The sequence below is a fragment of the Castanea sativa genome, chromosome 2, assembly GCF_040712315.1.
Source record: "Castanea sativa cultivar Marrone di Chiusa Pesio chromosome 2, ASM4071231v1".
NCBI classification, from domain to species: domain Eukaryota; kingdom Viridiplantae; phylum Streptophyta; class Magnoliopsida; order Fagales; family Fagaceae; genus Castanea; species Castanea sativa.
In genome coordinates this window covers 45,973,110-45,989,317 of record NC_134014.1, presented here as the reverse complement: position 1 = coordinate 45,989,317, position 16,208 = coordinate 45,973,110, and the positions used below count along the sequence as shown (strand labels likewise).

Genomic DNA, 16,208 nt, shown 5'->3' with positions numbered 1-16,208 from the left:
ACACAAAATGAGTTCGAACTCATTACCAAATAATATTATACATGTTAAATTTTAGTTTATTTTCTTGTTAAATAAGCTCAAGTTTGTTTATATTTGTAACTGTGGGACTAAAGTTTCTAAAATCCTATTTATTTATTTTGAAATAAGAAAATTGAATTTTATCATATTATCAATATTTAAATAAATATTAACTATTAGTATATCTTTAAAGGGCACTATTCTTTCTTTTTATAATTAAATAATTAAAGATAAAGATTTAAATCTTAAATGTCACTGTATAAATGAAAAAATTAAAGCTTATTATAAAGTAGGTGTATGCAACTAGCCAACTAAATACTCATGTGAGTCGCTTCTAAAAAAATATATATTCATGTGTCTCTTCTTAAAAAAAAAAAAAGGCTCATGTGAGGAGGCTTTTGGCTAAAAATTACAAAAAATGGAGTTTATTATTGTTATAGGTACTGTTCAAAGTTATTTGGCAAAATGAGGAGAGAGACTGAATTTTGGCAACGGTATTGCCGAAATTGCAAGAAAAAGTAGAATGTGTCAGGGAATAGAGAAAATTGAATTTCAGTAATGAGATTACCGAAATTCTTGTCTTGCCCTTACTCCAAGCCTGCCAGTGAAGTGCCCAAAATGCTGAAATGGAAAACCAATTGTGGCAATGGCATTGCCGAAAATGGGAAGAAAAAAAAAAATTGTGGCAACCAAGTTGCCGAAAATGGAGGGGAAAAAAAAAAGATGCTACGTCCACAACATTTTTCACAACAAATTACAGGTGGTTAGTTGTTATTGGTTTAAATTTGATCCTAACACTAAAATAACTTTTTTGCCCCAATAATAACAATAAGTAACAACTTGCCATTTATGATTTGTTGTAAAAATATTATGAAAATGTTGTGGACGTATCATTTCAAAAAAAAATCGTGGAGTCGAAATAGAAGGAAAAGAAAAGAAAAAAAAAAGTGGCAATGTGGCAATGGCATTGCCGAAATAGAGGGAAACAATTTTTTTCCCTCTATTTCGGCAATGCCATTGCCACTTTTTTTCTTTTCTTTTCTTTTCTTTTCCTTCTATTTCGGCTCCACAATTTTTTTTTTTTGAAATGATACGTCCACAACATTTTCACAATATTTTTACAACAAATTATAAATGGCAAGTTGTTACTTATTGTTATTATTGGGGCAAAAAAGTTATTTTAGTGTTAGGTTCAAATTTAAACCAATAACAACTAACCACCTGTAATTTGTTGTGAAAAATGTTGTGAACGTAGCATCTTTTTTTTTCCCCTCCATTTTCGGCAACTTGGTTGCCACAATTCTTTTTTTTTTTTTTTTCTTCCCATTTTCGGCAATGCCATTGCCACAATTGGTTTTCCATTTCAGCATTTTGGGCACTTCACTGGCAGGCTTGGGAGTAAGGGCAAGACAAGAATTTCGGTAATCTCATTACTGAAATTCAATTTTCTCTCTCCCCTGACACGTTCTACTTTTTCTTGCAATTTCAGTAATACCATTGCCGAAATTCAGTCTCTCTCATTATTTTGCCAAATAACTTTGAACAGTACCTATAACAATAATAAACTCTATTTTTTGCAATTTTTAGCCAAAAGACTCCTCATGTGAGTCTCTTCTATAAAAAAAAATATTCATGAGTATCTTCTAAAAAATAAAACTCATGTGAGTCGCTTCTTAAAAAAAGAAAAAAAGAAAAAAGAAAGGCTCCTGTGAGTCTCTTCTAAAAAAACAAATATTCATGCTAGTCTCAGTCCCCTTCTCCTATCCTACGTAGGAGAATGTGATAACCAATTGAGTGTAACAGTCTACCTACAACTACAAGACAACAGCACAAACAAACAAAAAAATTTAAACGAGGTGGGCCTGGCCCTAGTTCGCAATTATATGGGCCATATTTTGGTCGATTGTCATGGACTGTTAAACCCTTAAGCCATTTTCCCAAACCCCTCCTTAGCTCCTCTCACTCAACCCAACTATACCATGCGGCAACACGGCCACCGCCTCCTCCGCCGGTGGGCTCACTACAAGCCCCAAAAGCCGCAAGCCCCACCAGCCCCTCCGACGCCCCCGAAGCCACCACGGAAGCCACAGAGCTTCACGTTCCACGACTCGACATGGGAAGACCCGTACAGCTGGATGTCGAACCTGAGCGACAAAGTAGCGATGCGGCACATGGACGTGTACATGGAGCAAGAAGAGAAGTACACGGAGGCTGTCATGTCCGATACAGAGAGCCTCCAAGCCAAACTCCAATCCGAAATGGCCTCTCGCTTCGCCTTCGACCTCTCCACCCCTCCCCTCCGCTGGGGCCCTTGGTATGTCATGTCTTGTCTTTTGTGTTTTTCTTCTTTTTACTTTCTTTTGGGGTTAGTTTTCATTCTTTACCATGTATGCTTCAAAATTTTCATTTTTACCCTTCATGCTTATGTCATCATATCGGTTAGTATTCTGGTGACACCTCATTTTATTCGGATGATGTGTCTTAATAGATGGAACTTATGTGATATACTAACTGCCGCATGTAGTTTTGGTGTTGAGTGTGTTTATCAAATAAAAAAAATTATTAACAAAATTGACTTATATGTGTCCTAATGAACATAACAACATAAATGAAGTTTTAATGGACCCGGTTACTAATAGAAATGGACGGTAAGGCCAACATGATTGCATAATCAAATATGAAGTGTCAAAATGTAAATCTTGAAACATAAAGGGCCAAAATGAAAATAAAGCCAAAAGTATATTAGTGTTGTTTTTGTTATGTTTACTATTTTGAGGTGGATTTGGTTGCCACAGGTTGTACTATCGACGAGTGGAAGAAGGAAAACAGTATGCAGTACTATGTCGGAGATTAGCAAACTTGAATGAGGAGTTCATTTCTCATAAGTATCCTTCAGCTGGATTTGATTTTACGTCCGGGAAGAGAATTGAGCAGAAGCTGCTTGATTACAATCAGGAAGCCGAGAGATTTGGAGGTGCAAAACCATTTTTGTTAAGGAACTAAAACATTACAAGACACTTTACCTAGTTTTCAGTTCACTAGCACATGCTTTATAAGCATAGAATGGCATTTTTAAATTCCATTCCTACAATATTTTCCAAGTTCCAACCAAATGAAGAACTTATTACACAGTTTTAATTTCATTTTAGTCTCAATCATTTACAGGTTATGCTTATGAAGAGTTATCAGAAGTATCTCCAGATCACCGGTTTTTTGCGTATACTATGTATGATAAGGATAATGACTACTTCAGGTTGTCTGTAAGGAATTTGAATTCCGGTTCGTTATGTAGTAAACCTCAGGCAGAACGTGTTTCGAATTTGGCATGGGCCAAGGATGGGCAAGCATTGATCTATGTTGTTACAGATAATAATAAGAGGCCGTACCGGTGTGTGACTGTTGGATTATAGAAATTCTCTTTTATGTCATTTTGTTGTAATTTGTTTGTTGTCTGTTGGATTTATAAAAAATGGAGTTGGCATTTTTTTTTTCTCTTGTCATCAGGATATACTGTAGCATGATCGGATCAACTGATGAAGATGTGTTGCTTCTGGAAGAATCAGATGAAAATGTTTATGTTAACATTAGACATACTAAGGATTTCCGATTTGTGATTGTGAATACATTCTCTACTACATCTTCAAAGGTGATCTATGGAAAACACATTGTTATAGACTAAGGATCTTTTAAAATTAATTTATTGAGATGATATAATGATAGTGACCATGTTTTAGGTATTTCTGATAAATGCAGCTGATCCATTGTCTGGCATGACATTAGTTTGGGAGTGTCAAGGTCTAGCCCACTGCATAGTTGAGCATCATCAAGGATACCTTTATTTATTTACAGATGCAACCAAAGAGGGCCAATCAGTTGATTATCATTATCTTCTTCGTAGTCCTGTTGATGCTTCTTCCAGTCCAAGGATATGGGAGGTTAGTGGGTCAACTATGCCTTTAAATGCTCTATGAGCCACCTTTATTCCTTGTGATGATTTTTTTAAGTATGATCATTAGCATTCAATTGTTATGTCCTTATGTCCATATGATTTTTCTTTGTCTGTCTTGATTGTTACTCTCAATTAGTACACTTTCAGTAATGTACTATATTGTTTAGCTGGTTTTCATGGATGATACGATTGAACTTATTCTTTTAGTAATCACTGTTTTTTTTGCTGCAGAGTGTATTTATTGATGACGAAGATTTAATTGTTGAGGATGTTGATTTCAGTGATAAACACTTGGTACTTATTACTAGGGAAGGTAGAAAATTCAGAATTTGTTCAGTTACTCTCCCATTGCCTGTTGGGAAGGTAGGCACATGAAAATAAATCTGGCATTTGTGCACATCATGTGTTGACAACAACCTTTTCACCATGACCATATTTATCTCATGCTCTTGACAATTCTTATTCTAATATTTTTCACTCTTGTGGCAGGGAGCAGTTCATCCGAAAGAGCTTAACCCATATTTCCTCCCTCTTCCAAGACATGTTTCTCAAATTTCACCTGGGCCTAATTATGACTTCTATTCATCAACCATGCGCTTTACAATTTCATCACCTGTGGTATGTGAGTAAATATGTCCTTTTCTTCAGATGATTAATTGAGGATGCCACTTTATGAATTATTGTGATATCAAATGTATTTGGTGGCAATGGCCCAGAATTCTCTATTTAACCCTAATGTAAACGTGGTTAGAAGATGTGAATTGGAAAATGGTGTTTTCAGGTTCAATTTACTTGTCATCAGTTGTTATTAGGAGACTGATGTGTTTGAGTATTTATGTGTGTCTTTGTGTGCATCTCTTTTGCATATCAGAGTCACAGAGTTGTTGCATAATGTATTACATCTCTTATGCCAGACAAAATGATTTTACTCTCCAGACTGTATCTTAGGCCTCTGGCTTTCAAGGTAGGCCTTGGAGATCAATGTTTTTATAAATGATTGAGTGGAGATTTTGAACTTTTTTGGCTGCAGTTTCACGCACTTTATTTTTATATTTAACTTTCTGGTGCTTAAAATTCTCCTGGTTGATTACAATTTTAGTTTTTAGTAGCTGAGGCTGTGAGGTTAGGTTCATTAGGCATAGCATGCGTGCTTCTGCACTTTGAATTACTGAATTCATATCATTTGGTAACTCACATTTTAGCTTAGTGTTTCTACTATTAAAAGCTGATGATGAGGAGGTGTCATTTAAAAAATATATATTTTTCACGTTTTTATGAGACTCTGTGCATCCCCAATCCAATTAAACCCATGCTCTTGAATTTTTCTCAGATGCCTGATGCTGTGGTTGATTATGACCTCTCAAGTGGCAAGTGGAATATCATTCAACAGCAAAATCTTCTTCATGAAAGAACACGAATATTGTATGGAAGAGCCTCCACTGCAAGCATTGCTGAAAAAAGCTCAAATATCATAAATTCCAATTCTATGAATGAAGTCAATGCTGAAGATGATAACTCATGGAATGACCTCTCTGAGTTCTATGCTTGTGAACACTATGATGTCTCTTCTTGTGATGGGGTTGTGGTTCCTTTGACTATTGTTTATTCACGCAAACACAAGAAAGAGAATCAAAACCCTGGGCTACTTCATGGGCATGGAGCTTACGGTGAATTACTTGACAAACGATGGCGTAGTGAGTTGAAAAGCCTTCTAGATCGTGGTTGGGTCGTTGCTTATGCTGATGTTAGGTGTGTTTCATATTAATAACTAAAGTTCTCTATGGCTATTCTGTGAACTAGCTGCATGGGAAAACTTATACTTTTCACAAGTGCTGTTTCACTGCCTATTGCTTAACTATGATGGTCTGGATGATCCATTCCAGGGGTGGTGGTGGTGGGGGTAAAAAGTGGCATCATGATGGCAGGCGTGCTAAGAAGCATAATTCCATAAAGGATTATCTTTGCTGTGCCAAATTCCTTATTGAGAAAGGGATTGTGCAGGAAAACAAGCTTGCTGGTTGGGGTCATAGTGCTGGAGGACTTTTGGTTGCTTCAGCCATCAATTGTTGTCCAGATTTATTTCGTGCTGCAATTTTGAAGGTATGCATGGATCTGTATGCCTGCTTTTGAATCTCATTTGTTCTTTTTTCATAGCTTTTAGTTTGCATGCTTGGATTAAATGGAGTTCATCATTCTTGCATAGAACAGTCTTATGTTTTCACCATACGAAAACCAAAGTCTAAGTCCAATAAACATCTCCGTTGGAAACACCAGGAAGTGGTAGTTGAGCTAACAACACTTTTGGCAGTTCAGCACTTATATATATATAATTAGGGTACAATAGGTATAACTCTTTGTTACAAGGCTCTTGGCACTACTTAATGGCTTTTGATTGGATTAATATATTGAAAATCTCGTTGTTGGATTACACAATCTTTTTGTTCTCAACACACATGCCAAAAATTTGTGATTGTTGGATGTTATTTTACTATTTAATCCCTGAACTCATGTTTTGTATATATTTTAAGTACAAAAAACTTGAAATTATAACTTTTTTTTTTTTTAAAGTTTATAATCTCTAATCATCTTGATATTTTGTAAACATGTAAAGAATAATGAGACTGTGTAATCCAATGGTAGATTTGTCAAAAACACATTCAGTTATGAAGTGGTGTACATTGAAAAAAAAGTTACATTATACGTAACTCAAACCTAACCCTCTTTACAGTGAGTATATAAAACTTATAGTAGAGCTGGATTCATCTGTTATATTCCTCTTCGTAAGTCACTCCAACTTCTGTATCTGTTTCAGGTTCCATTTCTGGATCCAAGCAACACTCTTCTCTACCCCATTTTACCACTTATGGCTGCTGACTATGAAGAGTTTGGGTACCCAGGGGATGTTGATGAGTTTCATGCTATACAGAAGTATTCTCCTTACGATAATATTCAGAAGGATGTTCTTTATCCAGCTGTATTGGTTACCTCATCTTTCAATACACGGTAACATTTTAAATCATGTTTTAAGTTTTCCTCTGCAATATTTATTAACCTGTGAAATTGTAGTAAAATCAGAACCAAAGTTAGTACTTAGTTGATAACCATATGCCAGCTGATGGATGAGGGAGGTATGATAGTCAACAGTGAAGTAAACTATATCAACCGGGGTTCTGAAGCTACGACTGGGTATGCGCCAGAACACGAAGTGAGACGACTTCGGTCCGGATATTTAGTAATTAGTAGTAGTCTCTAAATTATGGCCTCTTTACGGCTCCCATTATAACTCTTTCCTGAGTGTGAATAGACAGATATTCATGTACTTGTTCGACCAGGGTAAAAAAAAGCAAAAAACGAAGAAAGAACAGAGATCTACTTGCATATATTTGTCATCAGTCAATTGTGCCGTTTTAAGTCCAGATTTATTTCGTGCTGAGCTGACCTACTGAACAGATAGAATGAGCCTTTGACTGTGTATTTTTTACATGTTTCAGATTTGGGGTGTGGGAAGCTGCAAAATGGGTTGCACGAGTTCGTGAACGGACAATTTATGATTCAAAACGTCCAATATTGCTTAATTTAACAACAGACATAGTGGAGGAAAACAGGTATCTGCAGTGCAAGGAATCGGCATTAGAGGCTGCATTTCTTATAAAGGCGATGGAATCTTAGATTTTCTTCCACCAAATCTGTTGATGTCACTCGGACAAATGATAGCAATAGGGGAGAGGCATCTTTTCATGGATCAAAATTTTAAAATCGAGAGTCCATGAGTTGCAACTAGGATCCAATCAGGACCTAAGAGTATGGATTCTTTATTCAACATTCAATTCACATTTGGTTTCTATATGTCATATGGTCTAGAAGCCCGCCATTTTGGGGTGTGGATGATCTGGCCTAACTTGGTGGTTCATTCTAGAGAAAGGAACCAACTGTATCAAGACAGGAAGGGCTTTCAATATAGGTGCACGATGTAGACTTTTGATTATACAATTTTTAATTGAGATCACAAGGTTGTTATCTGTATGTTTCCATGTGTCTTATTGGGTTATACATGATACAAAAGAATTTATCTTGAAGTTGAAGGTGTCCTTATCTTTTAATGTTATGATAATGACATTAAATTACAGAAACTATTTGGTCCCATTTTTAATGTTTCCATTATTGTATTTGTTTTCTGATAATAATGCTGACAAATGAAATCCATTGGTTTAGTAGCCAGCTACATCTTATTTAATCTCAAGTTTGTCAACGGATCACTGTCACCAACTAGCATGTATATAACTATAATCTACTTTAGAAGAAAACTTCCCCACAAATGCTCTCTGAGAACGGTTTTGTAAAACACCCCTATTTTTTCTCCAACATTAATGCAATCTTTTAGATGGTATAAAAGATTTCCCTGATGAAAAATATATTGAAACTGAAGCTTGTTCAACTAGGTTGCTTGTTTCCATTTCTTTTATAGGAAAAAACAGGTTTTGGATTATCATACCCTACCAACTTCGCGAAAAGGACCCTCTCACTCAAGCTTCCCTAGAACTCAGAATCCACAGGTCAAAAGAAAATAGAAACAGAATGATTCTACTTTCACCATAATATTTCCATGGGAACAAAACTCAATGGGTATGGCCCAATTATAATAATTACAAAGACAAAAGAGATCCCATACATTTAAAATTAGGCCAATCTTTGGTTACTTTTACTTTTTCCATTTTGATAATGCTCTTCGCATTATGCACAGAATATCTATTTCCTGTTAACATCAAATCACTACTCTTTCTTGGTGGTCGAATAGGCCTGGTCTAAATCTAATCCAATTCCAATTGTTCCTTTTTTTTTTTAATATATTATTTCTTCCAAAAAGAAAAAGAAAAAGAAAAATATAAAAAAAAACAAAACAAAAGTCGAATTGGATTTCGTCAGTAATATAAAAAACTTTCTTATTTTCTTGTTTTTTTTTCGCTTGAAACATAATTTCTTATTTTTATGTCAAGAAAAGGATACCTACTTTACTAATCATGCCTTTAACATGAAATCCAATTTAGACAAGCAACTGATATAAACCACAATTTTCTCAATTTTTTCATAACTACTAAGGTAACAAGTTGTAATTGGTATGTAATAAAAGTGATGATTTCATGTGAACTCAATTTTGTACCAATCACAATCGGCCATAGACATTATATATATATAAATTGTGAAATTGTAATTTATGTCTGTAGCATTGATGCTGGGAAAAATGAAAGTCCTGATCTCTAGTTGGTTGGTTGGTATGTAAGTGCAAGAAAATGGAAAAATGATAGCAACTTTTTGTGATGCATTGTTGGGGATCCTAGACCCTTTTTTTTCCTGAGGCAACAATAAATATGCCATTGAGTACTAGTACAAACCACAGTCCACAGTAGGCACTAAGCTAATTCTTTACAGAAGCAATAAATCTAATTTTGTATAGAGCAGAACCAGAATGTAGTGTCATGCTGAAATTCTGTCCAGAAATTTCAGCTTTGAGCTCACCAAGACTTCCTGAGAAGATATCAATTTCTAAAGCCAACTCTACAAGAACCTGAACTTGAAAAAAAGATAAAGAAAAGTTGGGGCTATAACAAACATGAATTAACAAATTCACCCAGATGCATTGTGTCCTGAGAAAGAGCAAAGGGCTCAGGTATCTGGCCATTCAGAAATAAATACCTTCCATCCTTGCAGAGGTTTTTTCCTCCTTTCTGAAGCTTCTCAATTTTCCACTGTGACTGAGGGAGATTCCTCTCAAGAATTTTCAAAGCCAAAAGCACAACTATACTCATACTTGAACGGCAAGATTGTCATGTTTTGTCTTATGTCTCAGAACCTTCTTCTACTGTTGGAAGTCCACCCTCTTTGAAGAATGCTGGATTAAGAAACTTTGCAACAAAAGCCCACAACTTGTAAACATCCTCAAAGTTAGTAAGAAAGCCAAGGGAAGCAGTAACAACCTCAACTCGTATGAATCCGCTTTTTCCTCCATCATGTCGGCCATTTTCCTTTGGCCTGCATAGGGTAGTATCTTCAAAATTCAAAGCACCGCGTTGTTGTCTTGGGCTATCTAAAATCCTTATGTGACTGAGGAAGCCAATGCCAAGTGAGATACCTTCTCTTTCAGCCAGCTTCTGAACAACTTCTGGACTGATTAGCCCCCGGTTTCTGTCTCTCAAATTGAAAGCCACAGCTGCACCTCTTTCATATTTTATTTTCGGGCCATAGATGTGGACGAGATTTGGACCGTCATCCCCATTGGAACCAGGTAATCTTAGTTGCAGTAATGAGGTCACAAGCCAATTGATCAAAAACCGCAGTCTAAGGGTGGTTTTATTTAGGCCCAACATATTAATGTGATCAAGATGTCGAGGTATTATCTCAGGTTCCCTCCTGTCCCAGTCTTGACCCTCAGCATACTCACCATCACTGCTTTGCTCCTCATCATCTAGGCTGGTTACAGATATTTCTACTGGCTCCAATGTCTGGAGGTGCTCTTTACGATTGTCTTCCAAGCTGAAGGATACCCTCCTTTCCCTGCTTGATGGTTCATTCTCTTCCACACCAAAAAATCTACCACCAGCATACCTATTCCCTTCCCTTCTCCCCAACAACCTAAATTCACCTTCAGTTTCTCTTCTTATGGCACTCTCTTTCACCTCTGGGAAAATTTCAGAGGTTGATCCATTCTCTTGGCTGCAATGCTGACAGGCAGAAGTTGATACATCGACATGGGATCCATTCACCCCATTCACCAGAGACTTGGACATGGACCCAGCAGAAAGGGGTTTGCTAGTTGCAAGTTCTTCTTGGATCTCCTGAACATGAACATGATCAAAACACTTTCCACAATTTCCTGCAGTGGGGTTTGTCTCTGCAAATTGTTCTTCGGGGATCTCCTTGACACGATCCAGTTCCTGGGAAACTGACAGGACAGCAGCATCAAATGATAGCACATGGTGGTCATCATGAGGCCCGAGGCTAACCTCCTTGTCATCATATAATGGGCTACCATATATCTTGGAAGAGAGTTTTGGGGATAGTTGCTTGTGGTTCTTTCTGCCAGTAAACCAAAAAGGTGGTAAGGGAGAGGCCACTTTCTGTTTGTTTAGTTGGCTTGAATTGTCAGACCCCAATGGACTCTGACCCAAATCAATCCAGTACGAGTTGTCTGATGACTCGTCTTCACTGAATACTGGGCTCTTCATCACCTCACCAACTGAAATACTCTCAGTTTCTTCAAATATTGTGCTTGTCCCATCCCTGTCAGAGCTGTTATCATGATCCATCTCAGTCTCAAACACATCCCTCACCTGGGCAGATGTATATGCACCAGAAAAGGCAGGCAGCTGTGTTCCCTGGCGAGTTTCAGACGTTTTCTCACCATTCCCAGCAACTTCATCATCTTCTATTCCAGCCAGTCTTTCCAAACCGTCCATAGAATCACTCAGATACAAAGGATATTCCGGGGTAATCTTCACCATTCCAGCCCCAGTACATCCAGATTGACTTTGAAGGCTTGCCATCACTGATTTCTTGATCAGAAGGCATCCAAAACCAGTTGGATCATATCCAAATACCCTGTAAAATGATGTGATAATGAAATCCGGTCGGAATAGGGACAACCCAAGTGAATCCATGTCTTTGGGACCCAATGACCCAGCATCAAGTAAGACATGCCAATTATTCTGTTGTGCTAGTGCCATCCATTGGTACGAATACTTAGCCCCTGTAACTCTAGACTGAACCGGAAACACAAAAAGACCCACCGCAGAATCCTTTTTCCTCCTCTTCTTACTAGAAATTTGCTTCCTCAAATCAGTGGAGCACAATTTCAAGGTTGGCCATTTGTACCATGCACTATACACTTTAGCTCCTTTTTCTCTAGCACTCTGAGCCATCCAATTCACAGACTGACTCTCGTAATCAAACATCGTCAACAATTTTTTGTTCGTATGAAAAGGGTATGACTCGGCCAACAATTTATAAGCAGACCCTCTACTCACAGTAAAAACAAGGCCATACTCATGCTCAGGGATGTTCAAATAATCCATAATCCTAGTCTTTATATCATGCTCAACAGTCCCTCTCTCCGCACCACCATATAACGCATGATTACTCAAATTTGCAGTAATCTCAGATAAACTAAACGTAGAAGACTCCCAGTAATGAAGAGTTTGAACATAAGAAAACAAGCCAAACCCACAGTAATCAAGGCATACCTTTGGGGACAAGTGAGAGTACTCCTCTGACCTCAGCAGATCAATCTTCTCTGAGGACTTGTACTTGGGATACATAGTGAGGAACTTTGAGAAAGACTCATTGAGATCAGGAATGGCATCTTCAGACTCAAAAGTACGCTCTGCTGCGAGTGCAGTAGCTCTGAGGAATTCACGCTGGGCGTGGAGCCTGGCAAGCGAACGAGACCTCCCCAAGCTCTCTTCTTGGTTAGCCTCAGACTCCATGTCTTTGGATTTGAAAAGAGACCCATCTTCAGAAGCTTCTTCAAGAGCTTCCCTAAGCTTGTTCTCTTGCAATTTCCTGAGAACCGATGAGTTCTTCTTGGTTTCGGAAGCAGAATCAGACCCATATTTTTTTCTGCTCTTCTTGTCCAACAGCAGAGCAGCGCAGTGGGAAATGGGTTTCCATATGGACATATGCATGAAAGCAATTCAGATCAAAGAAAACCCAAAAATTCACAGATCTATTTTTGGACACCAAGTAAATGTGATGATGAAAAACTAGAATCCAAACCCAAAATTAAGACCTTTTAGTGAAACCCCACAACAAAAATGCTAATCAATTAGTTTGGGAACTGGGAAAATCAACACATATAGACAACAAAAACAACAAATTTGAAGAAACCCCAAGAAGATCGAGAGTAAAAGGGGTCAAATCCTGGAACCCAGATCCTCAAACTTTCATTAGGAAGCTCACAACCCCACAAGACACTGGAGAAAACAATGTTAAAGAAAAGGGCTTTCTCAAAAAACCAACACAGAATAGAGAGAAAGCAGAGTCAAAATACTCCCAGGAAACATGAAAGAGCTCAAACTCAAAGACCTAACCCTCTCTCCCTCTCTCTCTCTCTCTCTGTGACACTGTTTGTTAAAGATATAATTAAAAGCAAACAAAGCAGAAACAACTCTCCGCATCAAAGGCACAATTACTTTGTTAGTAGTAAATCCAAAACATACCGGTATTGATAATATTTGATATGATAACCCCACTCTGTCTATCACTTTGACCCTCTCTCTCTCTCTCTCTCCCTCTCTCTCTCCAATCTTACAGACTAACCTTCCTTAACAAACTGTGAGAAAGGACATTGACTTCCACCAACCACATTTCTAATTGATATTTAATTTATTTTTCTTTTGTTTTTTTTTTGTTTTTTAAAATTGCTGATATTAGCAGCTCTGATGGGCCCCACTGCAGGTCCTTAAAGTCAAATAATCAGCTGGCTTTGTATAAAAGCTGATTTCTGTCCAACTAGGCAACCATACATGCTAGTTCTTGATTGTCCTAGGAGCCCCTCTATCCTTGATTGCATGGTTTTTCTACTGTGTCCAACTCTAGGATAAATCCTTATATTAGAAAATTATTTTAATAATTAGTTTTTGATATTAGTCCAGTTTAAATTTCAAATTTTTTATTCGACAACAATAAATTTCACCAGTTAAATTAATTGGAATTTAGTTTGATTTCATAGTTATTTTTACTACTATTTAAGGGGTTTTCCAATTTTATAAAATAAAATAAAAAATCTTCACTTGTTTTGGATCTCAATTTAGATGCCCAAAATACCTTCAAATTCATCCGTTTTCAAGACTTAAATCATATGGTTAAATATATAAAATTAGTTATAGGGTTGAAAGGCCCAGATAAGGTACTAGGCCATGGGTTGCGCCCGAGGATGTCATAAAGCCCAAAGACAAATACATAGTTGGGCGGACAAGTAAATTACTGGGCCGAGGAAGAAGGCTAATCATAAAGAACATGTGACATTGTTCGAGGAATAATCCCTACTCAGTCAAACAAAGCGAGAGCCTAAAGTCCGACCACCTATTAGACACTAGGCAGTGGGCAACCATGCTTGGGAGGATAAACTTCAATGAGAGGCGAGTCACCAAAGAGATGAGAAATATCTGGGAAGAAAGCTGCTACCACTGAATTGAATGATCTGCATCTAATCCCCTTAGCCGCATTAATGTGAAAGTGATACCTGAACAGTAACTTTCAGCCTTAAAACTACCCACAAAGACTTTAGGAAGGTACCGATAGGACAAGTATTAAGATTACTAGCAATCTGATTTACACGTGAAGGGCTGAAATGAAAGGGGGGAAAGGAGTATAAAAAGGGAGAATTCCATGACAGGAAGAGGCATCTGAGTAAGGGTGTCAATGTTCAACCCAACCCACAAACACGACACAAACCCGACACTAGTTTTTGCGGATTAGGGTTGGGCCTTAGCGAGTTTAGGTCATAAACAAGTTAACCCGAAAATAACACAAAAAGAAACAGGTTATAAGTGAGTCAACTCGCGTGACTCGCAATAGACACATTTGACATGCCAATTTATTTGTGACAACCTAAAACGATCCATTTAACACCACATGTTTAACTCGTATAATAAATAAATGTTCATTTTATTTTAGATTTGTGAAATACCTTTTATATCCAACATATATTCTAAACTTAAAAAGAAAAGAAAATAATTACAAAAACTTACAGGGGATATAATTGGAAATTGAAACTTTACAAACCCTAGATCTCTAAACCTTCTTATATTTTTATAAAGAACTTATTTCTAGGTGGATGTTATATATTTGTTAAACTATCTTATTTTAAATGTGAGTTGAAGACTTTAAGTGTATACACTACTTTTGGGATGTAAAAAAAAAAAAATTCTAAATAGATGTTATATCTAATATTAAGTAAGTTGAAATGGGTTATGTCACATTCTTGTCAACGCAACACGACCCATTTATTAAGCGTGTTAAGTGGGTTGGGTCAGGTCAACCCGTCTTATTAACAAGTCAGGTTAGGGTTAAAGGATCATGACACGATTATTAAATGGGTCGGGTTCGGGTTGAGTCATTTAGTCAAATACCCTTACCTCAACATGACACGAACCCGACACACAAACCCGACACGCTAACCTGAATTGACACCTCTACATCTGAGATTAAGAGAGAAAAAACATTGTATAACTAAGGACTGGAATATTTGTATAAGTCCAAAAGAAATATATAAGAACATATCATCCTCGAACCTGACCGAGGAGAATTTTTTCTTCTTAAACTATTTATCTTACTCGTTCTCACTCCAACTAGCCCGCTATGATTCGTATTTGACTCCTTCAACGTTCAATTTCTACCCCACTCTTTAACAAATTTATTGTTTTGGGCTTGTTGAGCCATCATCTTAACATCTTGGGCCGGTAGGCCAATTTGGGTCCTTACATTAGTGATTTAAAAACTCCTAATTTTTAGCTAAATTATAAAAAATAAAAACAATTTTTTCCACCTCCACATTTCTCTCTCACGTTAGTTATCAAATACTAATAAAACTTCTTCTTTTTGAAAAAAAAAATTACTTTTTTTTTCACAAACGTGCCATATTTTATCATCACTAAACTTTTTTTTTTTCCTCATCTCCACATTTCTCTCTCACATTAGTAATTAAGTACTAATGCAACTTCGTTTTTAAAATAAAACTGTCATGGGTAAAATGTGTAGCTCCAAAAAATAAAAAATAAAAAGTTTCATCGCACACACGAAGTGCATGTGATGAGGCTAGTTAATCTTAATGATGTTATAGTTTCTTCTTCTTCTCTTTTTCTTGGAACCAAATGATGTTATAGTTGATGCAAATATTGCCATTTAAGATAAATTAATAATTTTTTTTGTCAAATAAGCAAAATAAAAAAATATATATGTAATTCAAAATTTTATTTTTTATGTTGTTAATGTGTCACCCACACATTTACTTTTACATTTTTATAAGTTCTTTGTAGTAAATTTACTAATATTTTAATTTTCACATTTCATATTAGCTTATTTCATCACATGAATTAAATATATTTTCATTATGATCAATATTCATTATTGCATTTTTCCCCTTGTTATTATTGCTTGATTTCATTAAACTAAGGGTCTATATGGTATTGTTGCTGAAATAAAAGCTTTAGTTATTGAATTTTTCACCCTAAAAAAAAAAAGTTATTGA

General features: G+C 36.5%; 2 protein-coding genes across 2 annotated transcripts; one reads left to right on the top strand and one right to left on the bottom strand.

Annotated features, from left to right (window-relative positions):
• Window positions 1-1,933: 1,933 nt before the first annotated feature.
• On the top strand, window positions 1,934-8,043 carry LOC142623826 (uncharacterized). The gene is made up of 11 exons (XM_075797289.1): window positions 1,934-2,332; window positions 2,814-2,992; window positions 3,184-3,406; window positions 3,523-3,664; window positions 3,753-3,953; window positions 4,199-4,330; window positions 4,457-4,585; window positions 5,298-5,716; window positions 5,851-6,067; window positions 6,780-6,970; window positions 7,459-8,043. The coding sequence occupies exons 1-11, from the start codon at window positions 1,998-2,000 to the stop codon at window positions 7,634-7,636; spliced, it is 2,346 nt and encodes a 781-aa protein (XP_075653404.1). The 5' UTR covers window positions 1,934-1,997; the 3' UTR covers window positions 7,637-8,043.
• A 1,221-nt stretch (window positions 8,044-9,264) lies between these two features.
• Window positions 9,265-13,282, bottom strand: LOC142624652 (uncharacterized). The gene has a single exon (XM_075798312.1). The coding sequence runs from the start codon at window positions 12,640-12,642 to the stop codon at window positions 9,802-9,804; it is 2,841 nt and encodes a 946-aa protein (XP_075654427.1). The 5' UTR covers window positions 12,643-13,282; the 3' UTR covers window positions 9,265-9,801.
• Window positions 13,283-16,208: the final 2,926 nt, after the last annotated feature.

Excerpts from the sequence above, each read along its gene's own strand:
- LOC142623826 (XM_075797289.1), top strand. The coding sequence starts at position 1,998 with ATGCGGCAACACGGCCACCGCCTCCTCCGCCGGTGGGCTCACTACAAG. Across the intron at positions 3,665-3,752 it reads TCTCTACTACATCTTCAAAG|GTATTTCTGATAAATGCAGC; the intron begins GTGATCTATGGA and ends ACCATGTTTTAG. Across the intron at positions 3,954-4,198 it reads CCAGTCCAAGGATATGGGAG|AGTGTATTTATTGATGACGA; the intron begins GTTAGTGGGTCA and ends TTTTTGCTGCAG.
- LOC142624652 (XM_075798312.1), bottom strand. The coding sequence starts at position 12,642 with ATGCATATGTCCATATGGAAACCCATTTCCCACTGCGCTGCTCTGCTG.